This window comes from Balaenoptera borealis (assembly GCF_965194805.1).
Source record: "Balaenoptera borealis genome assembly, chromosome: 1".
NCBI classification, from domain to species: Eukaryota; Metazoa; Chordata; class Mammalia; order Artiodactyla; family Balaenopteridae; genus Balaenoptera; species Balaenoptera borealis.
The window spans coordinates 151,029,404-151,055,492 of NC_138860.1; the positions used below are offsets into that span (position 1 = coordinate 151,029,404).

Genomic DNA, 26,089 nt, shown 5'->3' on the forward strand with positions numbered 1-26,089 from the left:
AAAGAGCCACTTCAGTTGAGAGCCTTAGTATTCAACAAACATAATCAGTATTGAATCAGTGAATGATAAGCCCAGTGAATGAATGACCAGCATTTAGGATGATAGACTATATCTGCTTTCCTAATGCACTCCAGGGCTTCCCAAGCAGTTAGAATATTGGTATTAGTTGGTTCTGGGTGAAATTAATGTCAGGAGAGCCTAATATAGTTATTTTCTTCTCTTTTGCCTCCTAGGAATCTACGGATTTCCTGAAATATGTTGTTGAGTGAGTATTGGTTTGAGTTTTCTCTTTGGGAGTTATGTGTTCTTAATAGCATGAGGGCCTCAAGACCAAAACTCAGTTATTACTAAATCCACAATGGAGATGCTTCTCGTAGTAGGTTTTTTGAGGCTAGTTATATAAACAAAACAATTCAGATGGGACTGTGGAAGGCCTGACCTTTTCACAGTTTGGGGGTGCAGGTAAGAGGATAAAGGCACGGCCTCAGTAACCCACACTGGTTGTTTTGCAGCAAGTTGAACTTCATGCCTCTGGAGCAGGAGATGCCTGTGCAGTTCCAGGTGGTAGAGCTGCCCAGTGGCCACCACCTATGCAAAGTGAGAGCTCTGAACAGGGGTGATGCCAACTCTGAAGTCACTGTATACTACCAGGTCAGTGGCCCCTTTGCACACAGCTGTCCTCATGGCTAAGTATCTTTAGGACACGAAAGCCTGGTGGAAGGTCCAAAGTATCTGGGAGAAGTGAGCCTATGCTCTTCAAGGACCTTTTGCAGTTACTCTGTGGTTATATGCTTGGGGTCATTTGTACTCTTGAAGCAGCTACATTTAAAAATTTTTCCTGTCAGTGAAGTGGATCCTTTTTCAATCACAGTGCTTGTATTAATCACCCAACCACTAGTCCAGAGGGACAGAGACTGAAGTATGGCTGGAAATTCCTACATGTTCCCCTGTCAGAACTCCAAGGAGCAGGAGGACATGTGTTAAAAGGACAGTTTTAAAAATGTGACAAAAATAAACATAGCCAGTCAACCAATATACAGTAAACAGAATGAATACCAGAGTCATAATTAAAGGTTTCAAAGCACCTGAGAGATAGGATTTATCACCTCTGTTTTATGGATGATGGATCTGAGGTCCTTCATTTACCTGAGGTCACACCAGCTGGGGCTCGAATTTATACCTTCTGTCCTCAAATCCTGTGTTTTTTCCACATAATTCTGGAGAGATGGGATGGTGCTTAAAATAAGGAAGAGCTCTGCAACAATCTCAATTGGCTCGTAGACTACTTTAGCCTGTGGTTAGTCATACTTGCTTCTAGGACTATGGGGACCTGTGTCTATCTAGGCTGATCTCAGACTTCCCAAACTCTGGGGCTCCTATAGCTGCTGCTATGGTCCTGGATTTTCTACATGAGGAAGTCACTTCTCCGTCTGGCTTTGTGAAGATTCCTGGCCTGAACTTTGGGCAGGGCTGCATGGCTTCACCGTCACCTTGTTCTTTTCCTGTGTTTCTGGCCCTGGGCCTGAATCTTTCCCTAGAGGCCCAGCTTGTCTGTAGAGCCTGTCTTCCTCTGGCTGTAGCTACCTGGGTTTTTTTTCCCAGGTTCTCAGCTTATTTGAAGCTGCAATGACTACCAGGTCCCAAACTTCATATATGGTATGACCTGGCCCTGCTTAGCCCTGTCTACATTTCTGGTGCTTAACCCAGAGAGAGTAGTATTTCTCCAGTTTCAGGCAGGATTTTGTATTGCAAGACGGAGTCTGTTGAGGTGCTTTCCATGGATCACCTCTTAGCACTAGCTTCTAATACAAACTGCTTCCCTTGGGGAACCACTTCCCTCCTCACAGAGAGCATTTTGAACAGGAAGTTGATACAAGGTTTTGAATAGTTTTGTTGCAATCCTTTCAGAGGCATACAGGGCATCTTGTTGCTGATAAACAGGGCTTGCAGGGCACAGAGGCTTCAGCTTCCTCAGGTGATGCAGGAAGGAATAGTAATGAGTCTGTATCAGAGGAGCCTGCACGAGTCTGACTGGGATGCCCTGGCAACACTTGCTCGTTGGCCTCCTGCCCTCTTTCATCCTGTTGTTTTGCCAGTCTCCAGGACAGCCAGGATGTGGTCTCCAAGTGTGGTATCTGCCTCTTATGCATTTTTCTTATCAACTGGTTTTGGGTCCGTGTGTGTGGCTGCAGAAGCTCCTATTCATATCCTCTCCATCTGAGGAATAGGTCCAGTTACCCAGACATTTCCTGCCCTCCTCCTTAGGACCTTGAACTGCAAGTACTTGATTTTAGTTTGGGCAGGAGTTCTGGGTTCTTTGGGCAGGAGCTGGCAGGTCAGGGATTATTCGACTCACCTCCATGTCTGCCTGCAGTTCTGTGCTAGGGCTGGGAATACAAATCATCAAGCATGATTCCTGTCCTCACAGATCTCCTGTTTTGTGGGAAGGCAGAAAGTATAGCAAGAGGGTATGATAAACTCTTGGAAGAGAAGAGTGGGATAGTACTCTTCTGAATACCTGAATAAATGGTTGCTGAGAATAGCTGGATTATTAAAAAGCTCTGTAAGCCATTGGATTTTCAGTTGGTCAGATCAGCTTTTTCTTTCAGTCAGGTGCCAGGAGTCTGAAAGAATACACTCTTATGGAGCTGCTTGTGGTAAGTTGTATAAAGGAGAGTCACGATGTTCATGAGCCCCTGACCCACTGTGAGGACTGGCCTTCTGGCCTTTCTACCTGAGGGCTAGGGACTTGGGAGTGGTCAGAGATCTGTGATTGGTAGGTGACATGGTTATTTAGTATTTCTCACCCAGTATGAGCATGGACAGGGGGCCTGGGCGATTTAGGAAGAAGGCAGTAAGGGAGGCTGGACTCTGGGATCACGTGTAACACTTTTGGGGGAAGAAATGGAAGTTTCTCTGCTGGGAGGAGTTGAGCTGATGGTATGTTGAATTACAGATGCACATGGAAGAGCCTTGTTTTGACTTCCTTCGAACCAAGCAGACCCTTGGGTAAGTCTGCTGGCAAGAAAATTGAGCTCAAATAAGATCTGGGGCTTACTTTGCAGGCTTAAGTTTATCAGATATCCTGACTGAGCAATCTCTCAGAGCTTTTTGGTCCTTTCATGCCTTAGAGTCATACCTACTGGTCAAAACTTCTGGAAATTGCATCTTGGACTATGACCAAGCCCTCAGTTTGGTCAAGCTTCAAGAATAGCAAGAGAAAAAGCTAGCCTGTGGTCCACAGTTCAGGAGAGGGTTGGATACTCTAACCTGAGAGTAAACTACATGTACACATTTATGGATCCTCTTCCAGGACCTTCGGGTCCAGTAAGGATGAGCAGAAACCCTTCCCACTCCTCTCTAGTGCCTCTGAGGACAGGGCCTAGGTGACCACCTGAGCTCATAGGACTTTTCATTCTGGCTGTAGGTACCATGTCTACCCTACCTGTAGGAATACATCTGGGATTCTAGGATTCTCTGTCACCGTGGGGACTCAGGCAACCAAATACAAGTGAGTAAACGAGTGAGTAGATGGGCCCAACTATTATTTTTCTTGGCACAGAGAATAGGGACTGCATCCTTAAACCTCAGGCAGCTCTGACCATTTGCTTCCCATTTAGTCACAGCTGCAGGGGTTGGCTCATAGATGGCCTGATCCCAGACTTACCAATGGTAAGTATGAGGAGTGGGCCCATAGGGCTTGACTCAAGTCTTATGGTGACTGCAGGGCTTGCCACTGCTTCCTCTCTTCAGGCATATCTGAGGACCAGAAAGGCAGAGATGCCCGACCTGGCATTCATGCTACAAGCAAGGTATTGGGTTGGCCAAAAAGTTCCTTCAGTTTTAAAGTAAAAATAAAAGACACATTTTTCATTTTCACCAAGAACTTTATTGAATAACGTATTCACCCTTTTGTTCCACTACCTTCTGCCATTTTTCAGGCAACTTCATAATTCCATCTTCCCAAAACTTTTTATCTTTTTGAGCAAAGAACTGTTCCAGGTGCCTTTTACAGTCCTCCAGGGAATGGAAATTTTGTCCATTAAGAGAATTTTGGAAACACCAAAATAAATGGAAATCCGAAGGTGCAATGTCTGACGAATACAGTGGGTGAATCAGAACTAAACAGCCAAGCTGTAACAGTTTTTGCCTGGTCATCAAAGAAACATGTGGTCTTGCGTTATCCTGATGGAAGATTATGTGTTTTCTGTTGACTAATTCTGGACACTTTTTGTCGAGTGCTGCTTTCAGTTGGTCTAATTGGGAGCAGTACTTGTTGGAATGAATCGTTTGCTTTTCCGGAAGGAGCTCATAAAAGAGGACTCCCTTCCAATCCCACCATATACACGTCACCTTCTTTGGATGAAGACCGGCCTTTGGTGTGGTTGGTGGTAGTTCATTTCGCTTGCCCCACGATCTCTGTACATTATTGTACAGTATCCACTTTTCATTGCCTGTCACTGTTTTAAAAACAGAACGTTTTCATTACGTTTAAGGAGAGAATTGCATGCGGAAATGTGGTCAAGAAGGTTTTTTTCGCTTGACTTATGTGGAACCCAAACATCAACGCGATTAACATAATCAAGCTGGTGCAAATGATTTTCAATGCTAGATTTGGATATTTTGAATATGTCGGCCTTCTCCTTTGTGGTATAACGTTGATCGTTCTCTGTTAATGTCTTGATTTGATCACTCTCAACTTCAACTGGTCTACCCGACCGTGGAGCATTGTCCAGTGAGAATCTCCAGCACAAAACTTTGCAAACCACTTTTGACACATTCGATCAGTCACAGCACCTTCTCCATACACTGCACAGATTTGTTTTTGCGTTTCAGTTAAGTTTTTAATATGCCGAAAATGTTGCTTTTTTTTCTTCCATCTTCAATATTAAAATGGCTACACAAAAATTCACCAACTTTGATATTTTTTTTTAAATGCACACTGATATGACAGCTGTCACAATACAATCTAAAAAAATTGTTTTGAATGAAGTTAAAGACAACTAAGCGCTACTAGACCGATCTTATGGAAAAAAACCGAACCTTTGGGCCAACCCAATACAAGGCCTTGTTGGTTCTCAGCTTTGGAACAGTCAGCATGGCTGTCTACTGCTTCCTGTGAGGATACCAGGAAACTGGGCTAGAGGCGGGGTAGGGGTAGCGTTCGTCACCGTTCCCTTCCCTCCCACAGCTTGGGGGAGGGTATCACTTCAGCCTCTTTCCTGGAAATAGGCCTTAGCCCTGATTCTCTCCTTTGCCTTCTGCTTGAGACCTGGTCACTGATGACTTGTAATTGAAGGTGTTTTGTTTCAGCTCTGAAGTTGTTGATAAGAAGATAGAAGAATTTCTTTCTAGCTTCGAGGAGAAGATTGAGAACCTCACTGAGGATGCATTCAACACCCAGGTGACTTTACTGTGTTGGCCTGGTCTTTTGTTCCTTGGCCCACCCAAGCCCTCATGACAACTAGACACCAGTCTTAACAGTGCTGTATGCTGGCTGGCTCTTGAGCTCTATAGCCCCCCCGCCCCTTAATCTGACCATGTCTCCCCAGCTTCATCCCTCCCCATCATGCTGGCAGGTCCATCACAAAGCAGACTGGACAGGGCCAAGTGTGTTCTGAGGGAACTGGTGTGAGGCCACAGCTGAGGGTGTCTCTTTCTGATGGTAACAGGTCACAGCTCTGATCAAGCTGAAGGAGTGCGAGGACACCCACCTTGGGGAGGAGGTGGACAGGAACTGGAACGAAGTGGTGACCCAGCAGTATCTCTTTGACCGCCTTGCCCATGAGGTAGTAACACCGTTTTCAGAGTAAGACAGCACTGAAAGGGACTCCTGATTTAGCAGGAGACACAATTCTAAGCAAATTGGTATTGCGTGGAAGAGAAACCTGGGGCAAGTTATTTTCTTGCCCATTCCTTGATGTGATTGATCAAATCTTGTTTCCAGACTGGCTTCTCTAGAGCCTTAGGTGGCCAAGTGAGCAGGATGCTTGCTAATCCTTAATTCTGCTCCCCCAATTTCAGTCAGATCCATTTTTTAAAAGTTGAAGTATAGTTGATTTACAATGTGTTAATTTCTGCTGTCCAGCAAAGTAATTCAGTTATGCATATATATACATTTTTTTTCTCACTTTTTTAATTATATACTTAGGTTCCCTGTAAGGTTTGGGAGAAAAACGGCTTCTGCTACTTAAAGAAAATTGAGAACTTCTGGTTCTCAATTTTATGGAGTTCCTTCCCCAGATTTAAGGATTCTGTGTATAGGTCTTTGTGACAAATTCTAGCCCAAAGTAATAAATCCCATGAAAAAGAGCTCTGGGCACTGCAATCCATAGCTCTGATACTATAACCCTATGTGGTGAATTACCAAAGGACATTGAAGCAGAGGGGTTATTTAACAAGAGGCTTCAGTTAGCCCAGCTCTTGAGGTTCTGCGGTTTTCCTATTAGAAGCCAGAGTGTACCATTACCATGTACCTGAGAGGTGACACTAAGGTGTGATGGGTTTGGCTCAGCGTACAGTACTCAGCTGTAATTACACCATCTGCTACCTGCCAGGGTCAGTCATTGCTAAGAAACATGGAGGTGTGTCAGAGGCTCATTTTTATCCTTCTCCAGAAGGTTGGGAGCCAGCTGAAACGTGGAAGAATAAAACGATGTGCAAAAAGCAGGATCAAGGAGGTCTGCCTAGGGTGTTATGTTTAATATCTTTACAGAAAATACATTGTTAGTCTTTTATAGCTTTCTTTCTTTCCTGTCCTCCCTTCCCCCTTTAAGATTGAAGCACTGAAATCATTCTCAAAATCAGACCTAGTCAACTGGTTCAAGGCCCATAGAGGACCAGGAAGTAAAATGCTCAGCGTTCATGTGAGTACGGTTACCTAAGCTGTAGCTCTGTCCTTTCCAGGGTTGTCATTTAGCACATTTACCATTCCCTGAGTTTAGATTGGTATCAGAGAGCCTAACAAACAGGTCTTTGCCCAAATTTGGTCAGCATTCTCTCTCACCTCAAGTCTTTGGCCTCTTTCAGGTTGTTGGATTTGGGAAGTACGAGCCGGAAGAGGATGGTACCCCTTCCGGTGAGGATTCAAACTCTTCTTGTGAAGTGATGCAGCTAACCTACCTGCCAACCTCTCCTCTGCTGACAGATTGTACCATCCCCGTTATTGATATCAGGGCTTTCACATCAAGACTTAACCTTCTCCCCTACCATAAAATAGTCAAATAAACTGCAGTCTCATTGGCCTGAAGCACTGTGTATTTAAAAGTGTTTGTTTGAATTTTATGAAGTTAGTTACACTACTACTGCCTTAGGGCTTCCACTGAATTTTTGCACTGGCATCATAGAATTTGTTCCCGCCCCCCCCCCCCGCCCCTCCTTCTGTTGTGACTAACAAACCAAGGGTTACTATAGCAGCTGCAGAGAGAAATTAGCAGGTGGGTCAATGTAACCAAAAAGCTTGCAGGAGCCATCTGAGACACCCTGGCCTGTCCTGGTCCTCTCAGATTGAGAATCCAGTTCTGTATGACAGGCTTCAGAGGCCCTATGTAATTGATGTCTTCTTAGTACCTAAATGCCAGGTGCTAATACTAATACCTGTGTTGTTGTTTTTAATGTATTTAAAAATAAAGGTAATTCTGTATTGCCCTTCAGAATGAGCCATTTGCTGCTGTGGTATTCCTTTTATTATATTTTGTTTCGGTGTGGGGTGGGGATCTAAAAATAAACATTCTTCCCAAATTCTCTAAGGCAATAAAATATTTTTGGATAAAATGTCGGTAGCCCTATGTGTACTACTTGAGAGTTCAACTAAAACTTGCGAATAGCATTGTGGGGGCTAAAGACAGAACACAGAGCCTAAGGAAGGAAAAGGATGGACCCCTTCATTACTTCAAGAGTCCCTGTAAAAAGCTAGCTCCTGTATTCAAGTCTGCCAAATAACTGGGTTCAAGTTTAATCATAAAAATAATAAAAGAAACACACTAAAAAAAAAAAGGTTGGAAAAATTACTTTATGAAGCCTTAAGAAGCACTGAGTATAATTAAACTGTAGTCCAGAGTTGGATACAATTTAATAATAGTTCAATTCCAAAATAAAAGTTATTGTAGGTGAGACCATGAAATTTCCTAACACGTGGTTTTAATACGTTGTGCTAAATTTTCTAAAACAACTCAAGAGGAACCAATATTTACAGTAGATGGCGTATTTATGAAAAATCTGGCATCACCTATATTATATATATGTATATATGTGTGTGTGTGTGTGTGTGTGTGTATATATATATATATATATATTACCCAAGATTATATGAACTAGGAAACAGATGTTGTATATCTCAACAGCAATACTAGAGTGCAGAGTTTGAGACTGGGATTTATAATGTGGGATTTGGAAAAGGAGCAGACATCTTGTTTTCAAAACCTGAAGTTTTTCTCAAGACCAAAGTCAACATTGTAACTGCCACAGAACAGGAAAAAGGGAAGCTTTTCTCGCTTTAATTGTTCATCTGCATCAGAAAGTCCAGTATCCCTGAGATAGGAACCACTGCAATAAGAAGGGAGTGAATAGGTTCTCCCAAAGGAAGACTGTTACTTCACTGTGCCTCCTGCCCGGGTCACCAGGAGCAAATCTTGCATTTCCCAACCTAATGCTTGGCAGCACCGAGACGTTTCAGTAATGGTTCATCATAAACCCAGCATTCTCCATCTTCATGAAATAACTGTAAGAGAAAAGGGGAGAATTCAGTTACACACTTGCTCTGTACTTCTATAATATCATACCTTTAATTATTTTATGTGCTCCCCCTACCCCCAGCACTGAAATGAGTGTTCATCTCGTTCATCACCATGCTTACTTGGTACTTCAGTATTCACTGAAATGAACAAATGAGTTACAGCTCAGGGAACAGCAGTAGGGAGACTGAGGCAGACTTCCAAAGCAAGCTTACCCTTGTCTCCCACTGAATTTCCTTTTCCTTCCTTTCTCGGGCTTCTGCTCTTTGTCTTTCTTCAAGTCTATGCTTGGCTTCAGTTGCTGCATCAATGTCTCTGATTTTTAAGTTGAAAGTGACATCCTTCCAAAGGCTAAAGAAAAGAAGTGAAGGTGCTAATAAGTACTTGATGGACAGAGGAGTTAGCAGTCTTGAGAATGAAAGGCTAGATCCATCTAGAATATAACATAACTACAGTACAAGTCAAACGGCTTTAAATGCTGTAGTTCACAGACTATAAATCTCCTTCGGCTGACACCAGGGCACTGGAGTAAAGAACAGAGAAGTGGTCTCAGAAGATTCCACTGCTAGTTGTCAAAGGAGGAAATACAGGATGGGCAGAAAGCTGGATATATGGTTAGGACAACAGAGGAGAAAAAACAGCTGAGACTGGGATTCCACTTCTGGCTGTACCTCTAACTAGTGATGCAACCTTGGGGCTGTCAGTTCACCTCTCTAGGGCTTCAGTGTCCCTTAGTATAAACCAAAAGGGGTATATAGTAAGATCAGATCAGAGGAGCTGAGAAGTTCTATTTCATGAAGACTCCCCTGGAATTAATACCGAAATCTGGGAGAAGCAGTTTGAATACAGAGAATAAGGGTCAAGAGATGCACTGCAGAGGCTTAGGGCGGGGTAGAAGATTTGGCTTCCTCTCAAGGCCTGGAAGATGATAACTAGACAAGGCTGGTCCAAACAACACTTTAAAGTGAAGACTCCTAGGAACTAGAAAAGCAGACATCCTAAGATTCCCCTTGTGTGAGTAGCAGAGCATAAATGTCTATAGATTTCCACTTATAACTATGAGCAGGCAGTCCAGGCAAGCAGACTGTTAACAAGTTAAAGACACAGGCAGGGTTATAATTTGTAAGGTCTTCTTCACTTAAGAAATCCCCTAATATGCTAAACAAAGGACTTTAGTGCATGATTCCTCATACCACCAAAAGATCCTGATTTTACTGTACAAATGGAAGGGGGAAAATTATGACATTTGAGACTACTAGAAAATTGAATACCAATTAGATATTTGATGATATTAAGGAATAACTGATTTTTTAAAAAGTACAATGATGATATTGTGGCTGGTGTTTTTTGTGTTTTTTTGAAAAAGTCCCTTTACAGATACATACTGAAATACTCAGAAATGGAATTTTTTTTAAAGTTTCTTGCAAACAAAAAAGACCCTAGGGAGTGTGGGACAGAGACGCAAGAGGAAGGGGATATATGTATACGTATAGCTGATTGACTCTGTTATACAGCAGCAACTAACACAACAATGTAAAGCAATTATATTCCAATAAAGGTGTTTAAAAAAAAATGGTTCTCATGAACCTAGGGGCAGGGCAGGAATAAAGATGCAGATATAGAGAATGGACTTGAGGACACAGGGAGGGGGAAGGGTAAGCTGGGACGAAGTGAGAGAGTGGCATGGGCATATATACACTACCAAATGTAAAATAGATAGCTAGTGGGAAGCAGCCGCATGGCACAGGGAGATCAGCTCGGTGCTTTGTGACCACCTAGAGGGGTGGGATAGGGAGGGTGGGAGGGAGACACAAAAGGGAGGGGATATGGGGATATATGTGTACGTATAGCTGATTCACTTTGTTATATAGCAGCAACTAACACAACAATGTAAAGCAATTATACTCCAATAACGATGTTTAAAAAAAAAAAGAGACCCTAAAGATGTTTTGATATATATATGATCTCAGTTGGGACCTCACTACCATCTCTTACAAGCCATAAAGATGGTGATAAGTCAACATACACTCTGTACATATTATATGCCAAGCATCATACATAGGCTCCCTGTTTTTCTCATTTAGTTCTTACAACAATGCTGAGGTAGTTACCATTTCAGGAAAGAAGGCAAAGAGAGGGCAGCTTACAGTCATGGTTACAATGCAAGTGGTGGAGCTCCATATGAACCCAGGCATTCAAACTCAGTCTGTGCTCTGTTACACCCTGCTATACAGTCTCTACAACCCAGCCCTGCACCTATGCCTGGCCAATAGCAAGAGCACTGCTGCAATAGCTCTAGTTATGTCATCTCCTTACCAGCGGGATTCGTACTCATTCTGATCTTCCAACTTCCTCACTTTCTTCTTGATTATAGGCAACTTCTTGGTATCTATAAAAACTACATTTTCCTAGAAAACAGAAGAGGTAGATGTTTTATTGTTCACACTGTTCTACAAGGAAAAGTCAACTCTTCCCATCAACAGATTTAATCATGAAATCCCACATGTTAGTGATGTAGACAATGAGTTCCATATGCAATCTTCAGCCTAAATTATAATTGTTTGCTTTAAGTCTTGGTAAATGCTCAATTCAACAGACAGTTTCAATGTGGCTATGTGCTACATGCTTGGGATGTAATCTCTTGGAGAGCTAGACAACTAATCCTAATGTTAAGTACTCTGAAGTGCTTTTTAAATTTCAAATTCTCTGAGTCCAAAATCCAATTCATTGGCTCCTCCTGTTAATGCCATACCACCTCCCTCCTACCTTAATTAGGTAGTTTGCAAGTTCCTTGAGGGCAAGGACTATCTTACTCATTTCTGTATCCTTGATGCCAGGCAGTTAATACATTTCTTAGACAAAATCAAACTGTGTACATACAAACACACATGAGTTAATAGTTTAGCACCTCATTTTATCTATAAACACACATACCATACATTCTAATGATATAGCTAACATTTACTGGGTGCTTACTATGGTGTCAAGCATTTTTTTTTTCATATATTATTCTTGAGTATTTTAAGGGGAGAGAGGAAAGTAAAAATCATTCTACTACCTGTACTGCTAGGTAAGAGGTGGGAGAAGGAAAAGGCTTGCCCTGAAGAGCTGGCATTAGAGCTCATCCTGGTTAAATTTCCAGATGAAGGAAGCCAGAGTTAAGGGATGGGCTACGATTCAATGAAGCCTGAAACAAGTGGCAAAACACAGGTTCTTACCCCTGTTGAGTATTTTGCATACATTACACCATTCCATTCCCCTTCAATTGAGCAGAAAGACTTCTTGTCATTTGGAGAACTAGATTAAAAAACAAAAACAAAAAAACACAAACATTTGTGTTAGTCTCAAATTGAAATTTCTCTACCAAAGAATCTCGTTAGTGTGGCCTACCTACACAGAGCAGAACACAGAAGAGCAACTGTGAAGTCGTTGGTGAAGGCAGCTTAATAAAACTGGATTTCTCAGAGCCAACTATAAGAATGAGGGCCCTAAAGAAGATGCTAATAGACTCAAGATCCCAGAAACTGCGGGTATGAGATGCGCTAGGTGCTGGGACCACGGCAAACTAGGGACAGTCCCTGCCCTCGAGCTGTTCACAGTCTAGTGGGGAGACACTGCTATTGAGATTCTGGATGGCAAGTGCTGTGGTGAGTTCAGGTGAGCACTGGAGACCAAGGGCAACACTGCTAGGATGAGGGTCAGAGAAGGCTTCACTTAAGGATACAATGCTGGAGACCAGGCTTTCATCTTCAGCCTGAAAGGGACCTCTGGGTCAAACGATTTTACCTCTTTTCCTAAGCAAGGATCCCTTCCTCAAAAGCCCCAACAGGTTTTACTTGGACATGACAGTGATGTGTATGGCAGGTACGGAACTTAGAAGATAAGCATTACAACAAAGGACAGATTAGGAAGGGCAAGGCATGGACATAGGAAGAGGCTAGGAGGTCAGAAAGAGAAAAATACACAGGGTAGATGGATGAAGTTGCTATCAGTAGACTGAAACTTGCTTCCTCTATGACTTGGTGCTTTGTGTGAAGGAGGACAAAGGGAAAGAAAAATGGTAGGATTCCAGGTTTAGAAGGTTATTGTGCAGTGGTTCTCAAAGTATGGTCTGGGGACCCCTGGGGCTTCCCAAGACCCTCTTAAGGTCAAAACTATTTTCATAATATTTAGACATTACCCTAATTTGAAAAGCGCACCAAGCACTCTTTCCGAAGGCAGTCTATTATATGTCGCTGTGACTGGCCAAAAAATCTGCTAGCAGTTCCTGTTGGTGCTGGTTGGTTGCCTCTAAGGAATTCTGAGAAGCAGGCCCACCCAGGTCTTTGTTCTGGACATCCTATTTCCCCCACCTGCCTATTTTAGGGGAGCTGCCACACTATTGTGGTGACTTGTGCTATTCCCTAACCTCTGCCCGTATTTTCTGACTGCAGTAATATTTTGGATTTTACAGTGATCCTTAGTAAACATCTTGTGTTCGTGGTCCCGTCCTGCCCTGCTCAAGATTTTTTTGGAGCTGATTCTGTCATCCAAATTAAATTATCTCCCTAAAAAACTGGTTAACCAATCCGGTGTCTTCCATCTGCAACACTGTTCCCAATAAGGCCTTTGAGGTCAGAGAAAGTCCTACAGATTTTCCTCTTCTAGGCAGCCTCTAAACCACCCAACTGACTGTTTACCCAGACAGCACAGCTGTCTTCATCTGATCCTAGAGTGTCAAACAGAACCAAGCAAAGATGTGATGGTTACTGTTTTTCCCCAGCAAAGGCACAGAAAAAAGGACTATGAGGGCTTTGAGACACTTCGGTGGGAGTCACAGGGTCTACCGTATGGGCTAGCTCATGGTCCAATCCAGCAATAATGAGTCAGGCACCCATCATCTGGGTTAGCTAGGAGATCCAGGAAGACTCAGTTCTCCATTTGCAAGTCAGGTTCCTAGGAAGGAAATCCCACCAATGACCTCAGGTTGTTCTGAACCCAGATTTTAGGTCTCCTTCTGAGATGGGATTTCAGGAAGAGACATGACACACAAGATGTGAAGTAAGTTTACAAAGACAGAATCATTAAAATGGTCAATTCCTGATGGGAGTTACAGTTCAAGACAAAAGGAAAAGTATTTCAGAGAAGCAGAAGTACCGAAGCAGAAAAACAAAATACCTACAAAATCTCAGCAGTAACTCTGTGCTTCTTGCCCCCATAGAAAGGTTTAGTGTGGAAGACGATATTGGCACTATAGCCAGTCTTGGAACAATTAATATTGCATTCTCCGCCTAGTTCCACCCAGGGCACTGTGAGGATAGACCTGCAAAATCAAAAGTTTCAGGTAAGGCTGACAGTTCAGAGGAAAGAAAGGAGGGGCACAGCTTAAGGAACAGCAGGGTCTGCTGCTTGCTAATCAGAGGAATGCACACAGCTCTACTTGCCTTCCATAACCATTGGGGAATGTGAGAATGTAATGTTCATCATGGTCTAGACACGAGACACAGCCTGTGGAGACAAGGGATGGAATTTCAGCTAAGTAGTTGACGGAATCTCCATTCAGTTTAGGGAAAATCAATCTTGCATCCCACCCCTGCTCTCACCGCCAATACACATGCTTCCCTGCAAACAATGATATCCAAACTGGCTTTCTGGGGCCATTTACTCTTACTAGATAGGTGTCCAGCACATATTAGAATGACATAAAATTCTATTAACACTGTAGTCCACCAAAAGCCCACAGACTTACCCTGTCCTATGTTGTGCACCCCAATTGACATCCCAAGGAATTTTGATTTGGTCCAGATATGAGCATTGAATTGTATCTTCTTGTTAAAACACTCAGCATAAAAGGCTGAAACTGAATAGAAATTGTTTTCAATTAGTGCACTACATAGCCATATTCCCCTCTCCAACTCCATTCACCCAGAGAAAAAACTGGCTGCATGGGGAAAATCCTTTACCCCTCAAAGAACAGCCTTGAATGTAGTCAGGAATTACCCACCTGCCTTTTATACCCTGTTTCCCCCAATGCAAGCAACCGTTCAGGACCATGTGGGCAGGAACTTCCCTAAACCATGAGGCTATGATCAATCCCAGAGGCTTAAAAACAAAGGGTCTGTCTGTTCTTCTGGTCAGCAAGCATGTTCCTGCCCCAGCCCCAACCTGGGCCCATCCAGTATTACCAGTCTTAATGCTGCATCCAGCAAATAACACGGGAGGACACACATTCTTTCCACTATGCCAGGAATATACTGTGCAGAAACTACGTCTTTTTTATATAAACTGTCTTCAGAGTTGCTGGGATCACTAGAGCACAGCTCATGCTGTGAAAGATGACTTCAGAAGCACTAAAGGCTTCTCAAATCCCTTCTTTTTATATATAATTAAGCAGTGAAGCCTAATAGAGTCTTTGGAACTTATACCAGGAACAGATATGAGGAACCAATCCTCACAGGATTGGGAAGATACAGGTGGCCATAAAACTGACCGTACAGTGGCCTCAGTTATGGAGCTCTTTATGACCCTCTTTAGACAGAACAGTTTGAAAGTGGCTACTGCCGAGGAGCTCTGTAACTTACTGGGTGGATGATGGGAAACCTGCTCAGCCACGAATGTTACGCTATTCTTGGAAACCCAGGGAACTGGTCCTTCTGAAACTAGCTCCTGCAAGTAAATATAACATCATTTTCTTTTGATGTGGAAACAAATGACAGTGCAGAGAATCTAATAACTGGAGTCTCTGCCTCCCAAGGTGGTTAACTGTTCCCTCCTCTACACACCCAAAACATCTCATATATACTTTTCTTGAGGCACTTATACTACTGGAATTACTGCTTTGTGTCAGTCTCCCTAAGTCTCTCTGACTAAGACATTATTGAAGGCAAGGACACGTGCCTAACTCAGGGCCAGGCCTGCCACAGAACAGGGACTTATCAATGTCTGCAATATGAACAAGAACAGACACATTGCTTCTGTCTTCAGGAAAGGACTACATGTAATGTGTCATTCGGAAAGGGAAAAATACAGAGTTATTTTTAAGGAGAGATTATTATGTGAAAGCCACTGTGGGCCAGGGGCTTATTTTTTTCACCCCTAGAGGCCTTTTAGCATTTATTTGGGTCTTCCATGTTGGTTGTTTTCCTCAAATCAACCCCCAAATATTGGAGCCCTGTGGCTCAGGTCTCAGTTAACTATTCTTCTCTAGATGTCTTCCTAGATGATTTCATCTAATCCCAGGGATTTAAGTGCCTTCTAAATACGCTAAAATCTCTGAAAGCCCCGTCTCCATCCTAGACCTCTCTCTCCCTTGAACTCCAGACTCTTAAATTCTAACTCCCTACTTGACAGTTCCACTTACATGTCTAACAGACCCCTCATACTTTATATTTCAAATTGGAGTTCTGGATTTTTCCCTCCCCAAATCCAATCTTTTCCTCTTTAGTAAATGGCACCAACCAACTGCTGAAGCCCACAAGCAAGGATTCATCTCTGACTGTCCCCTTTCCCTCACCCTGCCCAATCCATCTAACAGCTCTGCCTCCAAAATATAGCTTGAATCAACCATGTCTCTCCTGGAATAATGCCAAAGCCTCCTCAGTGGTCTCCTTGCTTCTATTTGCCCCTTTCCAATTCATTTTTCACAAAATAATTATAATGACCTTTTCAAAGCAAAAATGAGTTCCTGATAAGCCATAAAATTATCATTATGGTCCAGGAGGACTTTGCATGATCTGATTTCTAAATTTCTATCCTCATCTCACACCACTCTTTCTCCTTGCTCACTGTGTTCAAAATATGCTGATCCAACAACACTGTTCTTCTACGGGTGGTAATCTTTTGATCAGTGCCTTTACCATTATTATCCGCCTCCAAATAAAATGAAATCTTGAATCAGTACACTAAAAGCTAAGTACTAAGTATCTAAATACTAAGGTAATTTAAAATGTCAGTGGAGAACTCACCACATTCTCTTCAGTATCATTCGGTAATGTCCAGTGACACTGAAAGATCTCGCCCAGAATGGGGTTGTATGGCTTTTTGGCAACCGATCCTTTCCTTCCTGCGTGAAAGGCTGAGAGGTACCATTTTACAACCTGAACCATTCGGTCTCTGGCATCCTTCTGGTCACTAATACTGCAAGGGAGAAAGACAAAATTTAACACCCTGTTTTCTGACAGCACCCTCAGCATGGTCCACCCTAAGCCAGGCTAAGAGGGCCCAGTACCAGGAGCTACCTCGGTCTCTTTTTAAAATTGAAATATAATATACATAATTAAACACACCAGTCTTAACTGTTTGGTTTGATGAATTTGAAAAAATGCTTATATCCATTTAATTAATCACCATGCAATCAAGATATAGAACATCTCCATTACCCCCAAGTTTCCCCATCCTCCTTTCCAAGCAATCCCCAACCCTTACCCTGAGGCAAACACTGTTTCTGGTTTCTAAGACCATTAGCTTTGCTTGTTCCAGAACTTCATACTTATAAGTGCATTGTTTAACTGCCAAATAGTTGGAGATTTTCTGGATATATTTCTGTTATTGATTTCTGATTTAATTCTTTCATGCTCAGTGAACATATTCCATATGGTTCCAATTATTTTCAATTTATTAAGTCTTCCTAGTATATGGTCTATCTTGATGAATGTTCCATTTACACTTAAAAAGACTGTTATACACATTGTTTGGTAATGTTTTAGAAAAGTCAATTGGACCTTCTATAGCCTCACTGATTTTCAGAGGGGTGGGGGAAGGTGCGTGCTGCTCAATCAATTCCCGAGGAATTTCCAACCTTGTTTGTGTACTTGTCTATTTCTCCCTTCAGTCAATTTTTGCTGCATATAGTTTGAAGCTGTTTTACATATTTAGGATTATTATTTATTCTTGATAAATTGTCTCATCATATCATATGAAATATCCCTACTTGTCTCTGTTAATATTTCTTGTCTTAAAAAATATCCTTTGATACTAATACAGTGACACCAGCTTTGTTATGCTTAGTGTTTTGCATGGTATATCTCTGTCCATCCTTCTAACTAATCAGTGTCTTCATATTTAAAGTCTCTCTCTTGCAAACAGCGTACAGATGAATCTTGCTTTTTTATCCAGTCTTACAATCACTGTTCTCTTAAATGGAGCGTGTATGCTATTCACATTTAGTGTAATACTGATATAGTTGGGTTTAACTCTATCATCTTGGTATTTTTCTATTTGGCCTCTTTTTTGTTTGTTCCATTATATTTCCTTTCCTCCTTTTTGGGGAGTTAGAATTTTTAGAATTCCATTTAATCTTATCTATTGGCTTTTTAGCTATACTTCTGTGTTTTTTAAGTGATTCCTCCAGGGATCTCATAGCTTAAATTCTCATACATTAAAAATTATCCTTAAACCTCAAATCTATATCTAATGAATAACTGGTACTTTCCATTTATTTATGTTACCAATAAATACTTACATTTTATTTGTTCAATTTTGTACGAATTTAAACAGTGCCATAGCTATTTGAATTTCTGCCCTTTGGGAAATGGTTAAATGGGTCTCTTAAAATCTTCATTAAGAAGGTATGTATCAATGTCATCCAATGTGCCCACCCACTGTGAAACTTCAGTGATTTGTATCTGGCTTCAGTAAACCACAGTCCAAGGCCAAGGAATGCAATCAGAGAAGACGGATTAGAACACCCCATTACAAAGAAAATATTGCTGCTACCACTGAAAAGCAATGTGAACTCACTCACCTCCTCATAAATCAATCCCACCTGTAGATTAGCTCTGGCCTTTATACATGTATCTAATATTGCAAGCTTTGTATTTGAAATTTATGAATCAGGCTATACTCTGGACACTGGACTGTAAACTCCTCAAAGGCAGACACTGTGACTCTTTCCCTTTCCAGCTCATAACAAAGTGCCTGGCAAACAATAGGTGCTTTAGAAAGGTTTGCTAAACTCGGATAACTGAAATTCATTGGATATAGTGTAAATAATTTAACAGTGATTACCAATTCCTGGATCAAATAAGATCCTAGCCTTCGCTCCGTAAATCCTAGCTACCTTAACAGGCACTCAAGATTTTTTGAAGTGTTTAACTTGGTTGCCTAACAATATCACCGCCAAATAATCTAAGCAAACGGGCATCTAATACAAACAAAATATTCAATTCCACTTTTCCCCAGAAATGTCTGAAAGGCAAAGGGATCCATCTATCCTGCCAAGGCAGAAAGCTAATGGGTAAAGTCTTAAAAAAACTGGAAACTACTATATTGAGTCAAATACCTCACAAACAGGTCCGGATGTGCAAAAAAGTCTGCATACATTTCTAAAAGAGATCTTCTTTCAAGAATAAATGTTGGAAGAACTACCTGAAAAACATACATATTTGACCCTTGAGGATCAAATTCCACTACAGATAAACAGATTGCTGAACTGCTTAAAAAAAAAAAAAAAAAAGTAAATGAAACAAAAAACTCATTCCAATCATAGTAACACCCACCAAGTACTGCCCAGGCATGCTTCTGATACCTACTTCTCAAACTGTTCTGATTCAGAATGCCCATTAACCTGCCCAACAGATGAAAAACAGAGATTTTAAATGTTCAAATGTCACTTCCTCTTTGCAACCTCCCTTTAGCTCCCTGAATCAGTGTAACAATAACAACAACTACTCAGTAGCAACCCTTTGATACCTATATGACCTTCTGGAGTATCACATACACATTATCTTATTAAACTGTACAACAATCCCGTTAAGAGGAAATTATCATCCTTATTTTACAGTGGAGAAAAATGAAGCTCAAAAGGGTGAAAAATTTTCTCACCGCTCTGTTATTCAGTGGAATTCAAAATCGGGTTTGTCTGGTTATGGGGGTGGTGCAGGGCCTGCTCACTTTCCCCTCTATCATCGTAGGCGCACTAGGGAACTTATCTGCTTATGGGTCTGTGTCCGCAAATGAACAATGAGCTCCTAGAATGCAAGGGCCATACTTATTTCTACTTGCATCTTCAGTTACTATCCCCAAAGTAAGAAAAATTTAAATAAGTAACTGAATAAACAAAATGAAGAAGAGAATAAAGACGGGATTCAACAAACTCCTTCATCGTGGGGCTGAGCCCATGAAGAAAAATGCTGAGGCGCTGGGAATGTGGCAGAGGAGAAAGTAAAGAAGAAATTGGAAAATGAAGAAAAAGGATAAGATAGATTAGGATTAACAAATTAAAAAAGGAATGAAGGAATAGTTTTTGATACGTGTATCAGATTAGACATTATTCATTATGGAAGTAGCGCATCATAGTAAGTAAAAATTCCTTTAAATGTAGTAATTACTGTATATCTGCTATATTCAAGATCGTGCGGTAAATGCTATGGAGGCAGCAAAGGTTAAGTATGAGAGAATAATACGAGCATTTAAATTTTAGGTAGAATGTGATAAATATCATACAAGAGATGCTCAAGGTACCATGAAAATTCAGGACAGGCAAAGATCATGTTCTGTTTGGGGAACCAGAATGAGGGCAAAGTTTGGAAACAATTTATTGAGGTGGGGTGCTAAAGAAAAGCCTTAGAGAGTAGGCTATAAGAGACAGAGGGAAAAACAGAAGAACAAGACATGGAGATTTGGGGGGGGCGGGGGGGGGCAGAAAATGAGTGTGACAGGGACTGACCAGTGGACCAGTATTGCTGCGTATGTAAAGAGGAATGATAGGACACAGGCTTGAAAAGAAAAACTGTGGTTCCAACATTTAGAATGTTTATTATCAGGCTCCAGAGTTTAAAAGTTCCACAGAACATGTATGTTCATAATATAAATATGCTTAGATTGGCAAATAAGCTTGGTACAATTTCCTACCACTCTTGGAGAACACAGAGATTCTAAATCACTAAGTAAGACTGCTGAAGAACAAGACAGGGCTAAGTATCTTAATGTATAAACAGCTCTTGCAAATCAACAAGAAAGAGATTACTATTGCCAGTAGAATAATGAACAAAAGAACTGAACAGGCAATTTGAAAAAGAAGAAATGGCCAAAAACCATAAATTTGATTTGATGTTTAATCAAAAAAGAATTTTTTTTTCCCTCCCTACTTAAAAGTTTTCTTAAGAACTCTCATTCAACACATCTTCTTCAGTGTTTTTAGCACTATACTGATACATGCCATTATGTCAAGCTGCTGGAACACTGATAAAAGTGAGTTGGGTTAGGTTGTCTTAAACCTGGGTTCAAGTACTTATTTTGTCACTTCTTAGGTGTGAGGAAGCCCTGGAAAATTAATTCAACCTCTGGAAGTTTCTGTAAAAGGAGGATAACTATATGCCTTGCTTAAATCTTAGGATTGTTTTGAAGACCAAATGAGGTAAGTGGGATGTGACTTTATAGTATTTCCAAACACTACAATGTATTTGGAAAATAACTCTTTATAGAAAATATTTGAAGTGAGAAAGTATTTTTATAAATAGGAAAATGAGATACAAGTTTAAGGCATTATGGTAATAATACTTTGGAATGCACAAGGGAATCAAGATTTCAGAATCTGCTGGCAATCATAGCCATTTATGCCAATAAAGATTTCTAAAATAGCTAATTTGGCAAAAATTAAATAATTTTAGTGGCTCCAAACCCAAACCTGGACTACCTGGCAGAGGAAATTATGTGAGGCAAAAATTACACACTTGATTGTGGCACACACTTTTGGTTGCCTATGTACATCTCTACTAACAGAACTTTCATTCAGTTCAGGTTCAGGCTATAGGTTGCCATGAGAGTCACAGGGCCCGCCCAGATCTCAAGGGGTGAATGTGGATTAATCTAAACCAATCATTTAACCTCCTTTACCAGTGACTGGTTTAGGTGTGCACACCTGCCTAGTTCTGGCCAATGAGATTCAATTGGAAGTTTGATGGGCCACTGTTGTTATATGTTCTCCCTATTACAACAAAATTCATGAAAAGAAATTATTTTTCTGCCTCTTGACATATTTGCATAAGGATGTGATGACTGGAAGTGCAGCAGTCATTTTGCAATGATGAGGAGACAGGTCTGAGTGTGAATGTCAGCATGCTAAAGATGGCAGAGCAGAGAGACTGAAGGAACCTAGGTCCTTTCTCACATTGTTGACCCACTACGAATTAGTCAATCCTGGAACTACTCTACTTCTGGACTTCTCATTACAGGAGATAATAAACCTAGCATTGTTCAAGATACTGTTAGGTGGGTCTTCTATTACTGAAGACCAAAACCAACCAAGGTAGAAGATGTAGAAAAGAAATATATTATAAATGTCAACATCTACAATTAAGCTGTATCTTTCAAATGTGAAGTTACAATTCTGCTCCAGCAATTATGCAATCAATCTAATGATCACTGAAAAAATTCTGAGGGCAAGCTCCTGCAAATATTCTCTTACCTAGAACTTTCCCAGCAAGTATGTTTGTTGCACAAATTTTCCATTCTCATTTAGATTTGGGGTAAAAATTTTTATTATAGACACTTACTAGAAAGTATTATGGATTAGTTTATAGATTTTGAAATCTACGACCAGATTAGAATCTCAGTTCTGCCACTTAAATAAGACTTAGCCAAGTTACTTAACCTCTATGAGCTTTAGTTTCCTCATCTATAAAATGGTGTTAACAATAACACCTAACTTTGCAGTGCTGTGGTGAGAATTAGGTAAAAGGATGAGGCTTTTAGCACAGTGGCGGGGATATACACAGGCACCTATACACCAGTCTCCTACATCAATCAGGTATTCTGTTTAGAGTGCCAAGTTTAAATTCAAATTCAAATCCAAAACCACAATAATTATATAGCTCAACATGTGTCACACAGTTTTCCACTCACTACCTGTTCCATTCCTTACAACAATCCTGTAAAGTAGGTCACTGTATGTCCATTTTGTATATGAGAAACCCAAAGATCATAGAGAAAGGGACTTGCTCAAGGTCACACAGTTTGGTAACAGCAGAAGTAGGATGTAAGCACAGGTCCTCTAACCCCGAGATCAGAACTCTGCTCATTTTGATTCCATGCACAGTACACTGCTTTAGGTTTTTGTTCAGACTACTAACCAAGCCCAATACTATTCCATGCTTGCCCCCAATAAAATCCAAATCATAGCCTATATAATCCATATGTACTATCTCTATGAAATTATCCTAGCTTTACTTATTTCATCCATTTATAAAAATTTTCAGTTTACTCAGGTACATATATATTAATTCATAACAAGACAAAAGTATAAACAGAAGTTATGTCATTATACTACATTTGCAGACACACTCACCATACGATCACTGAGAACCTACATATACACATTAAGACTAACAGCAAATACCAAATTGATTCTTACCTTAGTGAGATCCATTCCAAGCCTAACCTGTGACAACAGATGCATGATAACACTCTTGTGCTCTTCCACCGACCCTGCCTCCCCTTCATCATCTCTCTCATCATGTGAATCGAAAAGGTCTAAAATAAAACAGATCTTCTTAGACCGGTGTTAAACTGGGCCAATCTGTGCTGTTACCAAGTATTATACATTTTTTTTCAAACAAATATTTTTAAGAAAAAAAAAGGTAAACTCTCCAAGGCTGCTTACCAGCATCACTTGTTCCATTGGACATGGAAGAATTAAGTGATTCCGTGGTATCTGGGCGCTTTAGACTATTTCCTGAGCTGCTGTGTGTCAAGACTGAGGCAGATCCAGAGGAACTAAAAAAAATTAATCACCTTCTTAAGCTTTGTAAAAAAGCAATTTAAAATCATAGTAAGATACCAATCTATTTAAAACCAATATATGCAGATAGCTGACAGAAACTAACTAGACCCTTAAAGTTAGCTGGTTACATACATACACACATACATGCTTTCCAACTCTCTCCCCATCAGGCTCATGTTTTCTGCATGGTGTATGCTCAACCAAGCCATGTTGAAGGCCATGAAAAATTGGTAAGATTTTGCTTCTGCATGTAAGTTTAAAACTAGAGTTCATTTTCCAATTTTGTTACTTTGCATAAATGTAGGTATGTCATAATTCTTGGCAACCATTTCCAGAACCTCAAAACTGGTAAGTCTATTAATTAGCCTCAGAAAGATGTCTATATTTTTGAGATCCTTTGATAAAAAGCCCACACTGGTAATAACACCCTTCCCAGTCATTAAAAAATTATATTTGAAATTAAAAAATAAAAAAGCATATTATTTTTTACAAGTAAATTTATGGTAAGTGGTATTATGAGCTGATTAACAGGGTCTAAAGAAAGAATCCTCTATTTTATTATTACAGCTATGATCATAACTTACCCAGGACTAGTATTTGTACATTAACAAAAGAATGATCAAAGTTTACTTATTAAGGGTAAAAACAGAAACCAAATTTCTCATACTGCAGGTATTATTTATAAAATGGTACACACATAAAAGTCTTTTATTGCAAATTTATAGGTGCAAAACACATTATATATTCTAATTTAAACACAGTTTGCCCTGATTACTTACCTTCTTTTGATTTCTTATTTAATAATAAACTTGATTTTTTTAAGAGTAGTTTTAGGTTCAGAGCAAAACTGAGCAGAAAGTACAGAATTCCCATACGCACAACCTCCCCACTATCAACATCCTGCACGAGAGTAGTACACGTGTAACAGTTGATGAACCTACATGACATGCCATTATCACTCAAAGTCCATAGTTTACAGTAGGGTTCACTCTTGGTCTTGTACATTCTATGGATTTTGACAAATGTAATATAAGTATCCCCCACTGTAGTATTGCAGAGAATAGTTTCATTATCCTAAAAATCCTCTGTGCTCTGCCTATGTTAGAACATTAGAATATTAGAACATATGTATTCTAATTTAAACATAGTTTGTCCTGGTTACTTGCCTTCTTTTGATCTATTCTTCAAAAATCCTTAGGTAACTAAATATTGTTACTTTGATAATTTAGTAGTGTACCTCACAAGGTACTATAACTAATGTCTACCTCACCAGTTTTGAGCCAATGGAAAATATGAGTAAAAGAACTAGATAAGAGAAATCAAATTATCATTAAATAAAAGAGCTGCATAAAAATTATCTTCAAAAAGTGTTGTGGCTCTTTGATACATCATCAAAATAGAATCAATGTTTTAAATCAATTGATCTAAAAACCTCAGATTCTTTAAAACATGTATCTTATTTTAGATTCCAAACATCAGAGATGAATTTATGCTGTGCTTTTCCTCCTTACTCAGGTTAGAAACCATGTCTGGGCCAAGTGAAATGCTCAATAAAGCTCAAAATGGAAAAAAATGGGATAAATTCTCATTTAGCCATTTCATAATTTACCTCGTTCAGGACAAAGGATTTAAAGACTATAGTTACAAAACAAGAGCAACGCTAACAAAAATGATATGCATACAGGAAAGGTTTATCTGCAATGGGCTAACTTGCACGGAATTAAATCATAAGATCATAAATAAACTAAACCAAAAAAGGTACAGCTCTGAACTTAATTATAACAACAGAATCCAAAATCTTATTGAGTACCTTGTATGTGTCAAACACTGTATATGTTCATCTCCATAACAGTCTAACCCTAAAAGGGAGACATGATTATTCTCATCATACACAGAGGCTCAGAGGTTCAATGACTGGACAGAGGTCACGCAACTGGTAAGTAGTGGAGCCATTTCAAATATACGTCTGGCTCCAAAGCGCAAGTTCTTTCCCACATGCACTTTCACCTAGTTTATAAATGTGCAAAACCCAATAACATAGTTCACACAGAAGTTATCATTACTACAGGTCTTTAGAAACTGAACGGTGAAAGGACTTTTCAAATTCTCTTCTGTCAGGGAGAGAAACTGTAGATAGAAACTTGACCTGAGAGCTAGAAAACTAGTGGTAGAGCTGATGACCAGCAGGTGGCACACAAGCTCAATGCCTACAGAGGCCAGGCAGAGAGCATAAATATGTGAATAGGGCCAGATTATAAAACAATAGAGACCTGGCACTAGCATACTCAATTTGAAGGGATTTAAAATTCCATTTAATGGGAAAATGTATATCTGAATCACCTTGCTGTACACCTGAAACTATCACAACATTGTTAATCAACTATACTCCATTAAAATAAAAATTTTAAAACAAAAAATCAACAAACACTGTGCTGGCCAAATAAAATATCTGTAGCCCCTTCTAGTTTGGGAATCTAGATTAGGGCATAAAAGGAAAGAAGGAAATTGAAGGAGAAAAGGAAGTCTGAGTGGGTGAGCTGGACAAAGAATTTAACTCTGGATCCCTTCAAATAGGAGGTTCATAAACTGTGTATTTGTTATGGGATGGGTACTGGGAGAGCATAGAGAAGGAAGCTTACAAGGAGAGAAAAGAAAAGCC

The 26,089-nt window shown here is 40.3% G+C and overlaps 2 protein-coding genes across 9 annotated transcripts in view; one reads left to right on the plus strand and one right to left on the minus strand.

The window, feature by feature from the left end:
• The window catches only part of NRDC (nardilysin convertase), a 95,143-nt gene extending 87,485 nt beyond the window's left edge, over positions 1 to 7,658 (plus strand). For 2 of the 3 annotated variants that reach the window (XM_082370256.1, XM_082370258.1), the window contains 9 exons: positions 234 to 265; positions 513 to 651; positions 2,610 to 2,657; positions 2,957 to 3,009; positions 3,428 to 3,511; positions 5,314 to 5,404; positions 5,673 to 5,789; positions 6,777 to 6,866; positions 7,030 to 7,658. In XM_082370256.1, the coding sequence (XP_082226382.1) occupies positions 234 to 265; positions 513 to 651; positions 2,610 to 2,657; positions 2,957 to 3,009; positions 3,428 to 3,511; positions 5,314 to 5,404; positions 5,673 to 5,789; positions 6,777 to 6,866; positions 7,030 to 7,227 (852 nt within the window). In that variant the 3' untranslated portion in view covers positions 7,228 to 7,658. The remainder of the gene's footprint in view (positions 1 to 233; positions 266 to 512; positions 652 to 2,609; positions 2,658 to 2,956; positions 3,010 to 3,427; positions 3,512 to 5,313; positions 5,405 to 5,672; positions 5,790 to 6,776; positions 6,867 to 7,029) is intronic. The other variant, XM_082370257.1, reaches the window with a different exon arrangement.
• Positions 7,659 to 7,993: 335 nt separating this feature from the next.
• OSBPL9 (oxysterol binding protein like 9) overlaps positions 7,994 to 26,089 on the minus strand; it is a 181,529-nt gene continuing 163,433 nt past the window's right edge. For all 6 annotated transcript variants that reach the window (XM_082370743.1, XM_082370742.1, XM_082370741.1 and 3 more), the window contains 12 exons: positions 23,311 to 23,423; positions 23,062 to 23,180; positions 18,991 to 19,076; positions 16,676 to 16,847; positions 15,293 to 15,377; positions 14,461 to 14,571; positions 14,156 to 14,219; positions 13,894 to 14,034; positions 11,951 to 12,029; positions 11,049 to 11,140; positions 8,948 to 9,083; positions 7,994 to 8,719 (listed from right to left, as the gene is read on the minus strand). In XM_082370743.1, the coding sequence (XP_082226869.1) occupies positions 8,645 to 8,719; positions 8,948 to 9,083; positions 11,049 to 11,140; positions 11,951 to 12,029; positions 13,894 to 14,034; positions 14,156 to 14,219; positions 14,461 to 14,571; positions 15,293 to 15,377; positions 16,676 to 16,847; positions 18,991 to 19,076; positions 23,062 to 23,180; positions 23,311 to 23,423 (1,273 nt within the window). In that variant the 3' untranslated portion in view covers positions 7,994 to 8,644. The remainder of the gene's footprint in view (positions 8,720 to 8,947; positions 9,084 to 11,048; positions 11,141 to 11,950; positions 12,030 to 13,893; positions 14,035 to 14,155; positions 14,220 to 14,460; positions 14,572 to 15,292; positions 15,378 to 16,675; positions 16,848 to 18,990; positions 19,077 to 23,061; positions 23,181 to 23,310; positions 23,424 to 26,089) is intronic.